General features: G+C 35.7%; 2 protein-coding genes across 2 annotated transcripts; one reads left to right on the top strand and one right to left on the bottom strand.

Annotated features, from left to right (window-relative positions):
• Positions 1-1341: 1341 nt before the first annotated feature.
• ca20h1orf131 (chromosome A20 C1orf131 homolog) lies at positions 1342-6080 on the bottom strand. Its single transcript, XM_019091757.2, has 7 exons — positions 5874-6080; positions 4919-5121; positions 4151-4210; positions 3534-3629; positions 3041-3127; positions 2886-2923; positions 1342-2537 (listed from the first exon to the last, which is right to left on the bottom strand). Exons 1-7 carry the CDS (start codon positions 5959-5961, stop codon positions 2408-2410), a joined length of 702 nt encoding a protein of 233 aa, XP_018947302.1. The 5' UTR covers positions 5962-6080; the 3' UTR covers positions 1342-2407.
• A 308-nt stretch (positions 6081-6388) lies between these two features.
• On the top strand, positions 6389-20343 carry LOC109075924 (dihydroxyacetone phosphate acyltransferase-like). The gene is made up of 17 exons (XM_042777394.1): positions 6389-6520; positions 6751-6873; positions 7321-7512; positions 7762-7938; positions 11877-12006; positions 13399-13526; positions 13923-13998; positions 14493-14644; positions 15219-15349; positions 16532-16755; positions 17730-17981; positions 18059-18138; positions 18308-18448; positions 18798-18897; positions 19120-19213; positions 19294-19355; positions 19887-20343. The coding sequence occupies exons 2-17, from the start codon at positions 6850-6852 to the stop codon at positions 19928-19930; spliced, it is 2007 nt and encodes a 668-aa protein (XP_042633328.1). The 5' UTR covers positions 6389-6520; positions 6751-6849; the 3' UTR covers positions 19931-20343.
• The last annotated feature ends 219 nt before the right edge of the window (positions 20344-20562 follow it).

Here is a 20562-nt window from a genome sequence, read left to right as displayed (position 1 = left end):
AGATCTATATTGCTGAATTCATTTTTTTAACATTTCATTTTAAATATCACAATGGGCTTTTTGTTTGTTTGTATTAAAGTATATTTAAAATTTTATGTCAGTGTAGATAATAGAATCACTGCTCATGTATTGAATATGAAACAAAATTCACTCACAAAATTCAACAATTTGCTGAGACTGGAATAACGCTGACACGAGGACTTGAGAGGGTGGATTGTATATGTATGTTAATAAATCAATTGTACAGTAATGGAGAATTCATTGTGTAGAGCTAAATATGGATATGACCCAGAATCATGGGAGAAAAGATATGTACTATGAGGATTTTGACTTACTCAGCAATATTGGCTGAGGAAGTCAACTTGCAATTCCTGCCAATATTGAATTTATTTAAACTATCAAAAACTAAAAACTTCATATCAGTGGGTTTCTTCAACTGTGGTCACCCTTTGCCCTGTGAACTTTCAGAACTTTTGTCATTTTTTAACCAACAAATGTAATCACATCCCATCTCATCTTAAATGGAAATAACATTTGAAACTTTTTAAAATATAATGGCGTGTCTTGCTAAAGCTTTAATTTAATGGCTACCGTTTTTATGTATCCTAAATACAAATAATAGGTTCATGCTTTTATTTTCGTATAACTGCTAAAAATAACATGACACAATAAAAATATTCAGTGATATTTACTTTATTCACTTTTCACGTGTAAACAAAATTGTTGGTTGTGTTCGTAATTTTCACACAATAAATAATGAAATAGTGTGCTCGTTTCTTTTGTTAAGATAATAATAGGTTTTAGAAATTTAGGGCCACATTTACTAACAGCTTGCTCCAGGGTAAACAATCTTTTGGCGTTAAAAACTACTGTCACGATTTACGCGCATTGAAAAAATAGTGCAGAAAAGACGTAAATATAGTCATTTTTGCAGCTGACTTTACATATGTATTTGCATTTCTTGGAATGTCCCTTTCAAATGCAAAAATTAAAGAATAAATTTAAATTTAGTTGTTTTACTGATTTTTGTGTTATTTGTTTATGTTTTTTTTTTTTATTTTTTGTATTTTAGGTAGAGAATTTTCCACTCCCATCTGCGCTTTTAAGGGATTGCGCTCTAATGCTAATTGCCCTGTTTACTAAATCTGGCCCTTAATATTTTATGAATTCAGAAAATTCAAGTCTGAAATTGTGGGTCTGTGTTAAATGGAGTTGTAAATGTACCAAAAAATAAACAAAGGCATGGAAAATTGTGATCCATTACACAACAAAGTTAATTTAATACTTTTAGACATAAAAGTGGCCAAAGTTGAAGAAACACACACCAACAGAAAGCCCAGATGAATTCCAATGTTTTTTATTTTTCAGAAACAAGGACATATATACCGAGCAATTCCATTTTTCTCTGATTCTTTTGAAAGCACACAAAATGAAGTGGTCTGGAAGTGTTTGTTAAACAGTTGTATGGTTAATATGACAGCCTGCGAGTGTAGTCTGTAGTCTCAATAACATAAAATCTGCCACTGCACCAAGCGTTTAAGGATTTATTTTTCTATATACAGCATATTACCTATGTGGATGTACATAAGTCAGATGTTTGGCCTTCAAATTATCTCATGGAAAGTTTGGAAAGGAAAGACAAGTTGTTTCTCAGATCAGTCTTTCCATTGATCTGCTGTCACAAGACAAGTATCATCATCATCATCATCATCATCCTTGAAGGAAGCTAATGTGTGTTTTCGGTGCTCTGTATGTGATCTTGAGCTCTCATTTGCTCTTACTAATGTGATTTTTGTACGTCTTTGTGGTTTGTACATCAAATGCATTGTATATGACATTCTTTTCTTACTACTTAGTGTAAAAGAAAAACTGTCTTTCCCTTTTAATAAACAATAAAACTGTGATCCATGTGTCTTTATTTGTAGAATCTCACCTAATTATTATTTTTTTTCTTCACACCACTTAAATTATATCAAGTTTTTAGACACACAGATGTATTAAACTCCAAAATCAGTGTTACAACATTATGTATGGTAAATAAAAGTACACTTTTACACTTTCTGAAGAAATTATGTATGCCAAATGCCCTGCTAGTGAGGAGATTTAAGTGTTTTTAACACGCGGTTGCTAAGATGTTCTGGGAGGTTTCTATAATATTTGAGTCTATAGAGCGGATTTGGGTCCCAAAAGCTGTCAAACCAAATTTAAATATTCACATTAATAAGCTGCATAATTTGAGCCATAATTAATGTCTGTAGCACAAACACACCAAAGTGAAGAAACCAAAAAATATAAACAGTAAGGGCATTATAAATGCTCCAAAGGTAAAGTATGGAATATATTCCACACATATTAAAACGGTCTTGCATTTTGAAAGTGGTCTGAAGATTCAGAAACAGTCGCTCATTCACGGTCTCTTTCTCACTTTAACTTTTAACTTCTGAATGTCTTTGGAGCTCAAGACCAGCATTCCGTTTTTGAAGCGTCCAACTTGTCCACCAAGCTCTCCGCTTGACGATGATTTACTTTTCTCAGTCCTGAGAAGTCAAAAAGACAACCAAAATTACAAAAACCAGAAAAACACTGACCTGATATCTTGACTGTGAAAGTGCTCTGTGAAATTTCACAGCCAAAATTCAAAAAAGTTTCCCACAAAGATTTCGCTGGTGTTCATGCAAGTTCGCTGCATTAGGAAAAGCTGCTTGGTATAAAAGTGACTTCTGTGTGAGGTGTGCTTCATGCATTATTGAAAACACCTTTTTGAAATTTTGCTGAAATTTCACAAATGGAACTGAATACAATCAAACACAAGCAAACTACAACCAATATCATTTAAATGACAACTCCTGGAGAACAATGTCCTTGAGTTCAAAACAAACACAAACCTTGGTTTCCCTTCTTTCCTTCTTTTCTTCTGTGTTTCCTGACAAAAGACCCAGAGAAGAGAAGTTAGTGTAAAGATGGCACATGCTGGAGAAGAAGTCAAGTGTTTTAAAAAGTAATCATATAAGAATCACTCAAACTTAAATGTTGTACGTACAGATTTTGCTTCCTCTTTTGCTTTCATCTTCTGTTCTTTTATCATTTGTTGATACATCTTGTAGTTAACATACTGCTTTTTAGGGGGCTACAGGGGAAAAACAACAACACTTATTCATCTGAGTCTTTTAAAAGAAAAAAATTAAATAAAACTTGACAAATTAAAAATAAAGTGCTCATATCTGTTAAGAACAGAAACGTACTTTACGCAAGTACTCAAACCCAGTGTTATTTTTGTATTGATATACAGACTATTGATTATACATTATAGTTTTTGTTAATATTTTAAATTTTAACTTTCTCTCAAAGATTCTATCTGCCTGCTATAGCGCCCCTTGTGGCACTGCTGAGAATGCATGCTTGTGATGTGTTGTAAATTGCATACTGATGCAATTCTCAACACAAAGCAGATGGAACGGTTTCTTATAGTTGCTTTGGGTGCGTTTAAAGCCCATCAGTGCAGCATCTGATGAGTGGATGGGTGCTAAACTCACTCTGGCTCCCAGCATGATGGCCCTGTCCTGCTCAAAGGCCCTCTGCTGCTGCTTCTGATACCCCGACAGCCCAAACTTGTGAACCTCAAACCGAGCCTGTGAAGGACACACACACACATCATGGCGAGTTCATGTGATAATCGAGAAACAAGTGGCTTATCACACAACAAATGAGATTCAGCACAGTGAAGCTTCATCTCCATTGACATCTATTTAAAAAACAACAACAACAAAATAAAAAAATCTGCATATGCAGTGTTACACTTTTTTTTTGTTTTGTTTTTTTTTTGCACGCTTGCATGTGAGTTTGATCAGGGTTGGAGCTAAACTCTGCAGAAAACTGGATCTTGAGGGAAAGTTTGCATTCGATTGTAAAAAAGATGAACTTAATTAAATGACTGGAAAAGGCTGTATACATCACCAGAGAGAAATCTGTCGTTTCTCAGGAAGATCCAGTATGAAAATTTGATTAAAAATGACAAGGTCAATTAACAAACGCATGCATTTAGATAATGCATTTAGAAAACAGATAGGGTGAATTTTCATTTTTTTCTGACTTTTAAGATGCTGATTACTTGGATAGCTTATTAGGTTTTTAAAAGAAGCAATAATCTCACTTTTTCTATTGCTAGTTTCTCGTCTGTGCCTGTTTTCTTCTTTCCTTTAACATCAGGAACCTGAGGATAAACAAACAGGGATAAAGACAGATGATGTGGTTGCTTTTATTCTTTCATGCACATATTCCTGAAACACAAAGATATCCATTTCGCATGAATAAGACAGGGATTGGCTCTGGAGATCAAGGTTTGACAGCAGCTCCCGATGCCACAGCTACAAAAAATCTTTAATGGCCATTCAAAACTAACCATGTATTCTATTTACATGAACATTTTTATTCATATCAAGAAACCATCATTTCTGTAGATCTTTCACCAGGGACACATTGTGACTTGTGTAGTGTATATAGAGAATAGAGAGCTACAAAAATGACATATTTCTGTAGGTCTAAAACCAAACATGCATTTTAGCACTTCTGGAGCCATCGAGTTTTTGGTTAGATGCTGGAAAAAATGTCTGTGGTTTATACAAGCTCAAGATAAAGACTGCAAAAGATGTTGGATAGATAATGGTTGTGCCATTTAACTCATGCAACCGTGGTTTAGTTTAGTTCTAGCCTAACTTTAGCTTTTTACTTCTGACGACTGTATTTAGGGTTATTCAAATGAATTTGTGATACTGGGTGATACTGACTTGTGGACTGGCCTTTTAAAAATACATAATAGCAGCACTCTATATCTACAGAATCAGTGAAATGAATGGCTCAAAAAAAAAACAAAAAAAAAGAAATCACCCATGAAGCAAAGATGGCTGCAGGCTTTTCTTACCTTCTGCCCTGGTTCAACAACCTTTGAAATTTTGTTCTTCTTCAGAGGATCAATAAACGTAACAACCTCCACACTGGACTGTTTAGCTCCAGATGGGATGTTTTCACAGACCGTGGGGTTCGTCATGAGCTGCTCCGAGTCTGCAGTGTCAGGAGCGTTCTTTCTCTTCTGAGACTTTTTCAATCCTTTGTTTTTTCCTTCCCCTAAACATGAAAAATGACATAAAATATTATAATCACCAATTACAAATTTCATAGAGTGTTGCTGGAATATTTAGTATGTAGGCCTATATTTACATTTAGTCATTTAGCAGAAACACAAATGAGGAGAACAGCAGAAGCAATCAGATCGACAAAAGAGCAGCAGTATACCAGCGCTGGGACAAGTCTCTGTTATTCTAGAACAGTACACACAGCAAGTTTTAAGTTAAAAATAAAAATAAAAAAAATTTACTGCAATTTTCTGAATTAAACATCAAGGCCTGGTTTCACAGAAAGGGCTTAGCCATATTTTAATTAGGACATTTAAGGATTTTTTTATAAACATGCCTTTGAGAAAAAAAAAAGAAAAGAAAAAAAAACCTTACTGGTGTGCATCTTGAGACAAAACAAGAACACTTACATATTTTAAGATCAATCGGTGCACGTTTATTTCAGGTGTCTGTGAATCCAGGAGTAAATGTTACAAGGTAGGATTTTTAAATGTTTAACTAAATACTGTTTCAGTACATTTGTTTTGAAAATAGTATGCAGTATATAGTGCACACTATGCAGTACGCTGGTAATTCATTGTAAACACAGCCCTGCAGCACTACACAACACTGGGTGATCATACAACTATCAGTGGCTTTTTCTTATGCTGTACTGTTCATTTTAAAACCGCTGTTAATCACCGTCTAATAATATCTACGTTACTGTGAATGTCTGTTAGCTGTTTTTAAAAACTTCACACTTACCAAAATCATACAACTTGTTCAGAACTCGATCGAGGAAAAGACGATCACCATCCGCCTCCCCATCGTGTTCATCTCTTGTTACGCTCATTTTCTAAATAAATAAAACACGTTTCAACAGCAATGTTGGCTTTCGTGTGGTTCACGTGTGCGAATCATGCACGCGAAATGTCCTTTCTCCCTTTCCGTCAACACGGTCTTCATACCGGAAGTAGCGCGATCTGAATGTTGACACCGCCCATGTGACAGCGCAGGACTGGAGGAGGAGGAAACTGTAGCGGCTGCAAAAATACTGGCTTTCCTCTGAGCGGCGCATGGAGGCCCAGAGCGACATCCCTCCGTCGAACCACAATCAAATCGCAATGCATTTTTGCATTTTTTTTTTTTTAAACAAAGAGAGATTATATTATATATATATGAACACGCGGTACCTGTTACTTATATAGTACTTACAGACATTATGAACTTTTCATCCGTTTTGCAAACTTTATCCAGATTCACATGAATCCCGCCCTCAAAGACGTGTCAACCAATCCGAAACCATAAACTCAAACTCACACAATGATTGACAGGGAGGAGGCGTTTCTGATTGGCTAAACTCAGGAACGCTCTCTCGATTCGTTTTTGTTTCAGAGCTGTGACTGAGACAGGTAGGCTATTTTAGGACACCTCAGTGAAGTCTGTGAGGTTATGGGGAGATTTAACAAATGTAACATTAAACTAGTAGCTTGGAGCTTCTAAAATTATAATATTAATGATAAATGCAATTATTAGTTTTACCAACCCCGACCAAATAGATCCAACAGAAGCCCCGCCCACCCGGTATCTGCTGTTTCATACTCAGTTGTCATTCCACGCGCTTGTTGTATTTCTGTAACAGGAATGAGTACTAGACTGAACGGTCAACCTTGATCCAAACTTTCTCACCCAGAACTTATCTCATCTATTACACTCATGCTCTGATAGGTGCGGAATCGAAATGGCATCTAGAGCACTGTATTCGGTGAGTGTTTTACAACATTTATTTTTGCATGCTTTCTGACAAAATATTACAGGCTTGCAACACTTGCAGTGTGAATCTCCCACAGCTTCCTTCCTCTAATATTTCCCTTAAAGGAAACATTGCGTTCAAAATAGAGTATTTTGAACCAAGATTAAAGATCTGCAAGCTCCAGGCATTCTGTAATTCATTCTTCATATGTGCAGCTTATATTTGGTAATATGAACAAGCATGTATTAATTAATTTAAAGCATTAAAGCATAAGCAAATCAAAATAAGCTCAATAAGTCAACCATAATTCTGTCATATGTTGCAATTTTATTCTTGGGTTTTGTGTAATTGTGAATGTAATTGTAATGTATTACAGTTAAAAAACAAAAGTCTTTTCAGTTCATATAATGGATCATCACTATCTTATTATTCTAAAAGCATGCTTCTGTCTTCATACAGCCAAGGCATCCGATGCTGAAGAAGCGGGATGATTTTGAAGACATCCTGGAAGAGAGGCGACATTCCAGTGATCTGCGATACGCACTGAGATGCTACACTCCCACACTCTATAGAGGGCTAGTGCCCTGCAAAGCCAGCATGCTGAAAAGCATCGTTCTGCAGTCGGACCACCTGCAGTATGTCATTAAACAGGTACAGCAACCACAAAGAGCACAACCATTCTTCTCAGTGCCACAGTTTTATGTTTTTATTTAGGAACCCTCAATTTAGTAAGATATTGTGGAGGAATTGGACATTTTAGTGCTCTTGTTTAATTATTATTATGTCAATACTGAAGTTATGTTTTCTGAAGAGTTGTGCTGTCCATTTCTTGGTCTGTATCTAGGAATACAGATCAGACCCTGGAGGTTTTAATGGCTACTGAGTTGTGTGTGTGTGTAGGTTTCATCAGAATCAGGAGACAGCACCGAGGGTGTTTCAGAGGAAGCGTCTCTGATTCTGGATGAGATGGCTCACCGTCTGCAGCTCAGCACCATTCGTTTCTTTGCCTTTACGCTCAGCAAAGCCTTCAAGAGACTCTTCCGCAGCGTGTGTGTCAATGAAGAGGGCATCCAGAGAGTGAGTGACTCTTCACTGTTCCCAAAATACACGTGTAATGTAATTTCCAGCTGGCATCTACACTGTGAGCTGACTACTAGGGTCATCTAATGTTACTAAAACGGGTGTCCTGATTTAATTCATGCTTGAAGTAGAATAAGGTTACAGGGATTGAGGTGGTTAAAATCTCTTGTCATTAGTATGTTATTATTTTAAAAGTGCTATATTCTACTAGTCAAAAATATTGAATAATTAAGCCTTTTTTGAAAACGTTTTTGAAAGACATTTCTTTTGTTCACCAAGGCGCAATTTATTTAATTACGAATACAGTAAAACAGTAATATTGTGAAATATTACATTTATTGTATATGTACTTTATTGATTTTCTTATGTATCATATACTTGACATTAACAAACCATAAAAACACAACAAAAACAACATCAACAACAAAACATAATAAAAATAAAAGTTAGTCATTATAATAGTAAAGTATATAAGTAAATAAATTAAGAAAAAAAAAAATGGAAATAGTTCCTACTAGATGCTGTATCATATTTACCATAGGCATTATTATTTTCCATCTCGCCACATGCTTACTACTACTATGGATTACAGAAATCAAAATAAATATCAGTCCTCCCAACATTTGTTTTCGTTTTTCGAGGGCTGCCACCTGCCCTAAATCTGGAAGCCACTAAAAAATCAGAGGCCTTCCGGAAGATTTCCAGCTTTTTGCAATCACCTGTCTGCCTAGCATGATGCAGCTCTGTATCCACTGTGATTCAGCCTTTTTAACATGACTTCCGGACATTCCGGATTATCCTGAAAACCTGCTGTAAACAACCTCCTGGGTGTCCAGTAGAATCTGTGTAAAATTTTGAATGGCATGAGACGTGTTCTAATTAGAGGTCGACCGATAGGGGATTTTGCCGATACCGATAGCTAGGTTGGACCACACTGGTCGATACCGATTAATTAACCGATAGTTTTAAAAATGGATACTGAACAAAAACTAAAATAGTGCTTTATTTATTTAAAAAAAAAAACATACTAATAGTAGTTATAAAAATAAAAGTAATAATAATAGTAAATGTTGAAATTACCACAAAATCCATTTTATTTTTTTCTAAATTCCATTTTATTTTTTTCCAAATTCCGTTATTTCCGTTTGAATTTTTCTGGATTCTGTTTTTTTTCCTTTTTAATTTTTCTCCACTCCATTTCAGTAGTTTAAGTTTATTAATCAAAAAGCAAGTCTAATTAAAACCATGAAACTTTTACATTTTCACATCAATTGAATAAAAGTTTAACAAAAATTACATGTTTAGGGCCCTATGAAATGTTTTATTTTTTCTTAAACTGTGAATTTGCTATGGATAAAAGCGTCTGCTAAATGATTAAATGAATTCTGTTTTTATGACTGGATTCCGTCTGCGTTTTCTGCATCACGGAAATCACAGGGCACTACAATTATACCAGCTCAATATATACTCTCACACTTTAACTGCTTCTATTCTTGAACACTTAATGATTATCTAATCAAAATAAAAGAGCAGCGTTGAGTCTTGGAGAACCGGTATCACACACACTCCGGACGCGTTGTGTTCAACTCGAGCAGCGGTCTAAAACAGTTTTTTTATTCACCAAATGGACAGTTTACTTCAAGAATGAACAATGAGGCAAAGATAAGTTTAAAGTTCAGTGTTTAAAAAAATGGAGCAAATGGAAAGAGCGTTCTGTATTATATATCTATAAATGAAGCATACAGAGTTTATTAGAGCCACAGAAAGACAAACGTTTCGATGAAAATGCTTAATATACAATTCATTATGTACATTAACAACGATTCGGGGTGAATATAATGTAATTTCATGGAAAACTATGTGAATGGTGCTCTGTGGCACGGCAGGATTTTCTGTCAGCTGCATTTAAATCTGAAGTTTTTCACTCTATTCAGCGTGCAGCTTCACGTGTCTAAACAAATAGCACATGCTGTCAGTGATTTCAACCAGTATAGGCCGCTCTCGCACTGTATAATGAAAACAGACCCTTCTCAGCCGCTCCAGCAATGGACGCAACCCAGAAAACTATCGGCATGGATTTTTGCCGATTGTTCGAGCAATCAACTATCGGTGCCGATTAATTGGCAAAACCGATACATCGGTCGACCTCTAATTCTAATATCCCAAGACATTATTTTATTTTCCCAGCAATTCCCTCCCAGTCCTTGTCTTTGCCAAATCCCCAATCCCAAATCTTTTTCCCAGATTAGCTTAACCACAGAACTAATATTTTGGCCCATTTGACTAATAGGAAGGTATTTAGAAGCCTCATGGCCTGTACTCATAATATTGCGGATTATCTTGAGACTGCTTTTACCCCTGAGAGTATGTGACAAGCTGAATAAAAAAAAAAAATCTAATTCATCATCCTCATAAAGAGCTTCAAGAATCTTAATATTTTTAACTATCCATTCCTTTCATAACACCGGTGTTTCACCTGTTAACAACTTTTGAATTGGTCCAGATAGCAGATGAACTTAAAAAAGGGTCACCTCCCAAAATCCGGCTTCTTCCAAACTGTTTGGAGATGGAAAATAATTGCATGATTACGTATTGGTAATGATAGATTTGTTATCAATAGGGACTCGAATGGTGTTAATGGCCAAACAGATTTTCCATGGCTAGCCATGGGGGAGCTCGCTCTGGAGGTAACATCCAGGTGCCTCAAACCAAATGCATAATGATACAGAGATAGCTTGGGGAGACCTAGTCCTCTCCTCTCAACCAGGAGCTGCACTTTTCCTAGCCACATATGAGGCTTCTTCCCATTCCATAGAAACGGTTTACATATCCTGTCAAATCGACTGAAATATTTTGAGTGGACAGAGACAGGTAGGGAGCTTAAAACTGAATGAATTTTGGGTATGGAGTTCATTTTTAAATATTAACATTTAAAAGAACTGTTTTCAATTTTAATATGTTTAAAATAATTTATCCCTGTGATGCAAAGCTGAATTTTCAGCATCATTACTCAGGCTTCAGTGTCACATGATATGCTAATTTGCTGCTCAGTTATTATCAGTTATTTTTTATGCACAATTATTAATAAAACAATTGTGTTGCTTAGTATAATCTTAATAAATAAAATCTTTTCTTTCAAGATTCTTTGTTGAATAGGTAAGTCCAAAAGATCAGAATTTATTTAAAATAGAATCTTTGTAACATCATAAATGTCTTCACTGTCACTTTTGATCAATTTAATGCATCCTTGCTGAATAAAACAACTAATTCATTTTTATTTTTTTTTACTTTTATGTATTTAAGAAGTAAAACTGTTTTTAGCATTGATAATGTTTTTAACATTGATGTTTAGTGATGTGTGAAATCAGCAGATTAGAAAATTCAGCTTTACATCACAGGAATAAATTACATTTTTAATAATTGTAATAATATTTCACAATGTTACTGTTTTTACTATACTTGTTTATCAAATAAAAACATCTTTTGGGAGTATAAAATATATATTTATATCAAACATTTGACCAAGTGTAGTTCCTGTAATAATAAAAGCGCTGCTTGTTTTTTTTTTTTTTTTAATGACCAAAAATAGGAAGTTTCGATACATTAAATCAGTTAACAACAATTCATTGAAATGTCATGATTTCAGATGTTGCCAGAACTGTGTGTTCTTCAGCCCAACAGTGCTATACAATAGTTATTGAAGGGGAAAAAAGATTTGATTTCAGTTTATGTCTTATTATTTATTTTAGAATTAGATTATTGTAATGTATAATTAATAATTAATTCATTTAAATACTTTTAAGTCATCCCGAGGTCCCCTGGTTGAGAACCAGTGTTTTAGATGGTCCTGCCAGTTGGTTTAATAAAGAAGCATGTAAATAGAGTTTTGAATGAATGTCATGATGGTTTTCATCGATGATATTTTCTCTCTTCAGCTCCAGCAGGCTGTACAGGATCACCCGGTGGTTCTCTTGCCCAGCCACCGAAGTTACATGGACTTCCTGATGATGTCCTACCTGCTCTACACATACGACCTTCCCCTGCCTGTGATCGCAGCTGGAATGGGTGAGCGTGGACAGGAGTTGTTTGAGGAGTGTAGCTAGTATACAAACACAAGTAGACACTCTTTCCAAATGTATATAGTCCACACTCCTTTATATGCCTGAGTGGCGTTTGTAACTGATTTTATAGCCTTTCTGTGGTTCTCTCAGGGTGTTTTTGAGGTTGACTTTGTTTAGACAGTATCTGGGTGGTTTGATGTACAAAAAGTGCCAGCTAGAGCATTTAAACAATTGATAATCTTTATATTCTATTATATTCTAAATCTTAATACAAGCACTCTATGGTTGTTTCTAAACTTCATAAACATAAAACATGATTGCGCCATGTTTTTATTCTAGAATATATACTATTTTTAAGTACCCTGAACATTTGGGTCTAAAATGAGATGTCGCATCAAATTCAGTTGACAAAAGTGATTTTATACACACAGAAATCATATTAAATTCAAGTGAAGTGTCTGCTTTAAAGGGATAGTTCACGCCAAAAATGAAAAGTTGATGTTTATCTGCTTACCCCCAGGGCATCCAAGATGTAGGTGACTTTGTTTCTTTAGTAGAAAACACAAACAAAGATTTTTAACTCAAACCGTTGCAGTCTGTCAGTCATATAATGTAAGTGGATGGGAATCATGGCTTTAAGAGTCAAAAAGCACACACAGACAAAACCAAATTAAACCCTGTGGCTTGTGATGATACATTGATGTGTGAAGACACAAAACGATCAGTCTGTGCAAGAAACTGAACAGTATTTATATAGTTTTTACTTCTGATTTTCACCCCAATGTTGAACTGTCCTTAGTATGTTCTCAACAGCCGGCGCAGTGACGCGTCTTCTTCTTCTCCTTGATTTACGGCAGATCAGACTCATAAGTGCATTACTGCCACCTGTCTCTCAAATGGACCATTGACACTCTATCTACTGTATAATCTCAATTGGGAGTGTCAATGGTCCTATCTTGGATGCCCTGGGGGTAAACAGATAAACATCAAATTTTCATTTTTGGGTGAACTATCCCTTTAATGTTTCAGATAACTTTTGAGAAAATAAAATGTCAAAATACGGATGAAATAATGTTCCATCATCATGCAGTCTAAGATATTTATGTAAAAATGAAACAGCATCCTTATTCTGACCTGTACTTATTAAAATATATAAAAGAAAAGTGATTCTTGAAAGTGAAAACTGCTTGCTGATAAATGGGTGAAACCTAGTGGTTTGAAGTCAAGTGACAAACACTGACAAGTTAAAGTTATTTGGATTTTAGTTTTAAGAAAATCACTATTTTAATTTCAGTAGTGTCTTTGTTCTTTCATTTCAGTAAGTGAGCTTAAACCTGTTGAGTTATATTCATTACATGTACTGTGCTATTTACGAAAGTCATGATGTTTCCTGCAGATTTCATGAGCATGAAGTTTGTTGGTGAGATGCTGCGCATGTCGGGAGCTTTTTTCATCCGTCGGTCGTTTGGCGGTGATAAACTGTACTGGGCTGTGTTCTCTGAGTATGTGAAGACCATGCTGAGGGTAAGACGCTTCATCCAAACAACTGAACAAATCAGGGAACTAGACTGTCCCGTATATATAAGATAAAATTCACACTTAACCCTGGGGAAACATCTTATGTGTAGTTGCAAGGGCCCTTGATCAAGACCAGTGTTTGGGAAAGCTACTTTAAAAAGTATTGCATTGCAATATTGCGTTATTGCGTAATGCATTGCGTTACTTTTCCGTTACTTTTTAAATCTGTGCTGGGCTTGCTTGTTTGTGTTTAATATAAGAAAATTCTATTTTTGGCAAATGTAAAAGCCCTTTCACACCAAAATTGAAATGAACAAGCCTCTGACTGAAGGATTCCATTCTTGACAGTTGAAAATATACATTGTTGAAAAATTATGAACCTGTTACATGTCATTTATTCAGAATGGATATGCCCCGATTGAGTTCTTCTTGGAAGGAACTAGAAGCAGGACATGCAAATCTCTCACACCAAAGACAGGCAAGTGTACATCGACTCTATGTTTGCAAATTTTTTTAAACAATTTTAAAAACAGACTGTCTGTGCTGCTTTGACTTTTCTGTTTCATTCTGATAAAAGCTCTTTGCTGACTTCTGCATGTATTGTGCAGCGTCAAGGCTTTCCCCACTTTTCAGCCTTTTTATTGCTGCACAAATAAATTCAAGGTGACAGGAAACATTTTTTTTGGTCCGCATTGCTTGCGCACAGGAAGTGAGATGCCAGCTAAATGAAATTTCACAGGATTTTCACAACTGAATCGTAGTTCCAGAATGATATAGAGCCCCTTGACTAATTTATGGCACAGAGTTTCAAATCGACAGCTTTAAACCCGGAAAGCCCAGTGGTGGCAGCTCATCAATCAAACCCAACAAAAGCAGATTTAGATGAATGAGAGAAATCACACGGTCCGCCTCTCTGAACACCGTTCGTTTTGTGTCAGCTTCATCTCCCACTCTCTTTTTCTCCTGCCCCAGGGTTGTTGAATATTGTGATGGAGCCTTTTTTTAAAGGAGAGCTGTTTGATGTGAACCTGGTTCCTGTCAGCATCAGCTACGAGAGAATTCTGGAAGAATCTCTTTACGCCCGTGAGCTGCTCGGCATCCCGAAGCCCAAAGAATCTACCTCAGTACGCATGGCCTTTTAATATGCATTCCATCATTATTTTTTAGCAGACATATAACAAAAAAATATGCGCAGCAAAATATATTCTCTTAATCTGTTCACATTTTCTGTAAAAAAAAAAACAACATGTCAAGGTCTTTACTGTCACTTTTAATCCATTTAATGCATCTTTGTTGAAAATAATATCAAGTAGTAATTTCTTTAATAAAAACAAACAAAGAAAAACAACTGACCCCACATTTTTGAATTGTGTAAATATGAATAAATATTACAATATTGTTTATGTTATGAGTCACATAATGGACAGTGGATAAATATAAATAAATGTATGTTAAATACCCAAAACAATCCCTAAAATGATATAAATATCTTTATCATGAAGAAAAATTGTACAAGATAATAAACCCTTTTGTCTCCTAAATTAAGTTTATTTTCATTTCAGGCATTAAACCTCATGTATGCCACAGTATGACTCAGATAGTGTGGCAAAAGCAGTTCATGTTTGAACGTTTATGCTTGGATATTCTGTTTTTTACTGGAACATTTCTCCACTCTCTTTCTTTCTTTCTTCCTCTCAGGGTCTGTTGAAGGCCCGGCGGGTCTTGAGTGAGGACTATGGCAGTATGTATGTGTATTTTGGTCATCCTGTGTCCGTGCGCAGTCTGGCAGAGGGGAAAATAAACCGCTCTCAGTACAACCTGCTGCCCAGGTATGACATCCCACGCTCAGAATGTTTTGTTCTAAAGGCATACATTATTCACACAAAGCATGCATTTTTGTCACAACGAGCTTTTAAAATCTAAACAATGCATTCCTATGGATTCCCTCACCTAACAGCATGCTAGCAACACACAGCATGATTCACTTTCACAAAGTTTTCTTATCCTTGTTTAATAATGTCACAGTAAATGATGCCTATTAATAAAAAAATCTGTTTTCAGAAACAGTTGTTGCATGTACTGTGTCTGTGGTGTAGAACAATCAGAAAGATGATGCCATCAAAACTCAAGAGGTTCTCTTGTGAATGTTACTGGAAAATCAATGATCAGTGCTTTACATTGTATAGATTTTTATTTTGTATTCATCATTTTCTTTACTAGCTTACGCTTTCATTCAAAAGTATTTTTTTTTTAAAGAAATTAATATTTTTATTCAGCAAGGACACATTAAGTTAATCAAAAGTGACTGTAAAGACATTTATAATGTTACAAAAGATTTCTATTTTAAATAAATGTTTATTAATTAAATGCTTTTCATCAAAGAACTCTAAAAAACAACATATGGTTTCCACAAAAATATTAAGCAGCAACTGTGATTAATAATAAGAAATGTTTCTCGAGCAGCAAATCAGCATATTAGAATAATTTCTGAAGGATCATGTGACACTGAAGACTGGAGTAATGATGCTGAAAATTCAGCTTTGCATTGCAGGGATAATGGTTTAATTAGTTAGTATATTAGTATATATATATATATTATATATTATATATTATATATTAGTATTTATATATATATATATATATATATATATATATATATATATATATATATATATATATATATATAATAGAGAACAGTTTAAATTGTAATAACATCATACAGTGTTGCTTTTTACTATAACTTTCATCAAATAAATGCAGCCTTGGTGAGCATAATCTTCTTTCAAAAATATTTAAAATCGTTTTAATGGTACAATATGTTTATAATTATAAATTTACATTCAATGTTGATCATTTATAGTAGATTAATATATATCGAATGTATTGCTAATTTTATATTTTTTGTTTTCCACAGTCAGTTTTCAGCTATATTTAGGTGAAGCAGATTGCAGTCTGTACAAAGAGAAATATCACGTTGAACCTCACGACTGACTTTAGTGTTGTTTTATCAGGTACATTCCTCAGAAACCCAGCGCAGACACTCATGAGTTTCTGAGCGACGCTGCGTTCCGACTGGTGCGCATCCAGGAGGAGAACATGGTCCTGAAGCCCTGGGTTCTCATCGCCACGCTGCTGCTACAGAACCCTGATGGCCTGGACCTCTCCTCTCTCGCAGAACAGACAGACTGGCTCAGACACCTGGCACTGGCATTCGGAGCCTTCTTGGACTGGCCTGGTGAGGGTTCATTTAATGTTTTTGGAGGAAGCCACTTATGTATTTGATTGATTTTAAAAATGCAGTAAAAACTCAATTTAAAATAACCATTTTCTTTTTGAATGTATTTTAAAATGTAATTTATTCCTGTGATGCAAAGCTGAATTTTCAGCACCATTACTCCAGTCTTCAGTGTCACATGATCCTTCAGAAATCATTCTAACATGTTGATTTGATGCTTAAGAAACTTTTTTTTTAATGTCAATGTTGAAAACAGTTGTGATGCTTAATATTTTGAGAATCATGATTTTTTTCCAGGAATCTTTGAAGATTAAAGTAAGAAAACAGCATTTATTGAACTGTAAATGTTTTGTACTCTATGCTGTTATTCCTTTCTGAAAAAGTCATTTCTAAAAAAAAAATAAAAAAAAAGACTTGCAAATGTTAGAGTACATTTATACCATTTATCAGTCTAGATTCATGCTAATTTCTTCATACACTAATACATTTTTTTTACATTAGTCATTGTATAAATAAACAGTTATTGTATCATAAATAAACATGAATTAACAGTTGACAACATAAAAATCATATCAAAAATCATATAACATACAGGTAAAGTATTTGTATCCGTGAGTGAAGATCTCTAAATTTGAAAGCGACGTGTGAAATTCTATCCTATTATCATATCATGTTCTTCAGATTTTCTCATTATGGCAAAAATGATCATGCATATCTCCAGGATATGCAGAATCTGCTTAGATAAAGGAAAGACGCTCAATGAATAATTCATTGCAGAGAAATCCAATAGCTCAATCTAAGCTTACTTGACTTTAATTTGAACAATCCCAAATAATATGCTCGCTCTCTCTCTCTCTCTCTCTCTCTCTCTCTCTCTCTCTCTCTCTCTCTCTTCTCTCTCTCTCTCTCTCTCTCTCTCTCTCTCTCTCGCTCTCTCTCTCTCTCTCTCTCTCTCTCTCTCTCTCTCTCTGTAGATCATGAGGCCTGCAGTGAAGTCGTCAGCTGTAGTTTAGCTCTGCACAGACACTTGTTGAGTGTGTCTGCAGGCCACGTTCAGCTGAGCGTCACGGATGTGCCGCAGGTCGAGACCACACCGGAGGAAGCCGTGTTTCACCAGGCGGTCGTCGTGCTCTCTTGCGCCTCCTACAGGAACCAGATCCTACATGTGTTTCTGAGACCTGCTCTTTTAGCAATGGCCATGCAAAGTGCAAACTCCAACAGAAAAGGTGCGAGAGAAATAACTGTTACTTGTTTTACTCTGGATTAGTAGATTTTACCAATCACAAAGTCATTTGTGTTCTAGATGACGTCTACAACGGTTTCAACTTTCTGAGAAAAGTGTTCTCCAATGAATTTATTCTTTGCCCTGGGGACTCGGTTCAGGTTAGACACAAACACGTTCACAGAAATCTTGTCACTGAGATTGTAACTGAAAATTTGAGAGTTATTTAACATTTTTGCTTTCAGTTGAAACCGTCCTTAAAAGAATCTCACCTCTAGACTGTAATGTCAAATGTCTTTTCATCACATGTTATTGTGTGTGTTTTGGTAGGACTTTGAAGAAGCGTGTTATTTGCTCATGAAGCGTGGAGTGTTGCAGGTATTGGAGCATGAGATTGTGATGTCAGCGAGCGGTCACAGCACCCTCGCATTCCTGTCTTCGGTTCTGGACCCCTTCCTGCAGGGATACCAGGTGACACCTCATACACAATGTGCAAATGTATACCGCTGCTCAAAAGTTTGGATTTAGTTAATTTTAAGAATAGTTAAACGTGTACTAAGCGATTTTTGAAAAACTGACGATATTTGAAATCGATACCCAAACAAACACACACACACCTACTCAAAAGAAACACACCCCTCCATTCATTGCTCCGCCCCCAAATTCATGAATTCAGCTATGTTTTGGGTGAACTATCCCTTTAAGTAGTAGGCCCTGTAAAAAACTGCTTATTTATTAATTGTTTTCACTTAGGAAACGTTCTTAGGTTTAATTAACTGCTATTGAAGCTCATATTAAGTTAGTGTGTGTCTTTGTGCAGGTGGTGTGCCGCTATCTGTGTGAGGAGACTAATGAGAACCTGACGGAGAAGGAGTTTATTCCTGCTGTGAGGAGTTTTGCACTGAAACTCATATTAGCAGGTAACACAGTGGAAGTTTAATGGTTTACACACCAGGTCCCGTTTACACCTGGTATTGACATCCATCTCAGCTGATCCGGTTATGCATGTCCTGTGCTGCGTCCGCTTGTGATCAGATCCGGTAGAGGTGTTGCAGTTTTCTCAGACCACAAAAGGCTGATTTTGCTTCGGTTTGAAATGTCAATCTTCTGTTTTCTCTGTGCGTTTGTCATCATGGCATCAGGCCGTCTGAAGTGTTATGAAGCTTTATCCTCCGACCTGCAGAAGAACGCTCTAGCAGCTTTTCTGAGACTCAAAGCCGTGAGGAAGGTCAAAGTGTAAGTCTGTGTTTCGTTAGACGTGTTATTGGCGTTTGAAAAGTAATGGTTGTTTAACTGACGTGAACTCTCTCTCACAGAGGAGATCAGGTGACGCTGAAGGTAAACAAGGTTGCGGTGAACTCATTAGAGGATATTCTGGGTAAGAGTGATGTCATATCTCATCAAAATAGCTGGTGTTCAAATATGGAGATGTTTGAAATAGCAATTTACCAAGGGTGCCAATATTTTTGTCCATGACTGTAACTGCTGATATGTGTAAAATATTAAGTAAGAACCATACAATTTTTTTTTTTTTTCACATTTTGATGAAAATCAATCTATGTCAGGTAAACTTTGAAGGACTTGTTTTATAAGATGGTCTTAAAAACATATTATTTTACAAGTACTATTAAAGAATATTTTAAAAGTTGTTGTGTGTATATACCAAATAGTTTGGCCTTTTTTTTTTTTTTTTTTTTTCATTTTAGTTATAATTTGAAAGTTGAATTATATTAAATGTTTGCTTGCTTTTAAAAAATTAATTTGCTTTTTAAAAAGTAACGTTTTAAGTTTCCTCATTTTCCACTGTGACCCAGTTCTTGTCTCGCTGTGCTGTACTGCCATGACCTCCTGCATCTTCATTCTGTTTTACAGCTATGCTTGTTTACTTTTCTTTTTCTCTGTCACACAGGAGGTAAAATTCCTACCCAGAAGCCCATCCTCGCTCGACTGTAGTTATATACGCACACGTGGAGTCTCTGGAGGGCCAAACCAAACTAAACTGCCTTCATTAACATAATGACAAATGTTGCAAAGTGGCATGGCTTCATTGACTACAAGGGTTACCTCTCATCGAGCTTTAAAGGGACATCACGGGTTTGCCATCTGGGACGCCCACGTTACGCTAGAAACACTCTTTTTATCTCTCTCCCTCTCCGACAAGCTTGACAGCAGGTTGCCGTGTCTGTGATCAGCCTTCGATCTTCACCGTGTCTTTATCAGACGAGTTTTAAACTGCTCTGAAGTTGCCAAGTATATGAAGACAGTGACACTTTAGATTTTTTGGTTCGCATTTGAACGTCCTGTTACCACAATTTGTGTGTGTTTTATCTGTGTCTGCACTAAAGAGCCTCTGCTTTGATTTGAAACACTGTTAGTGTTTGTTTTCACTGGATTTGTGTTGGGTCTGTTATCTTTTCTTCATGACTTGTCAAGATTTGAACTGTTTTCTTTTGCTCTCTAGATATGGCTGTCTGATGCGTTTGTTACAAGTTTTAGGGATCATATTACAAAAAAGGTCATTCAAAAGTGTGTTGACTCTTTCAGAGCTAATTTTTTTTTTTTTAATTTTTTTTTATCTGCTCTTA

The sequence above is a fragment of the Cyprinus carpio genome, chromosome A20 (assembly GCF_018340385.1).
Source record: "Cyprinus carpio isolate SPL01 chromosome A20, ASM1834038v1, whole genome shotgun sequence".
Classification (NCBI taxonomy): Eukaryota; Metazoa; Chordata; class Actinopteri; order Cypriniformes; family Cyprinidae; genus Cyprinus; species Cyprinus carpio.
Note: the sequence above shows the minus strand (reverse complement) of the source record. Positions and strands in the feature narration are given on the sequence as shown.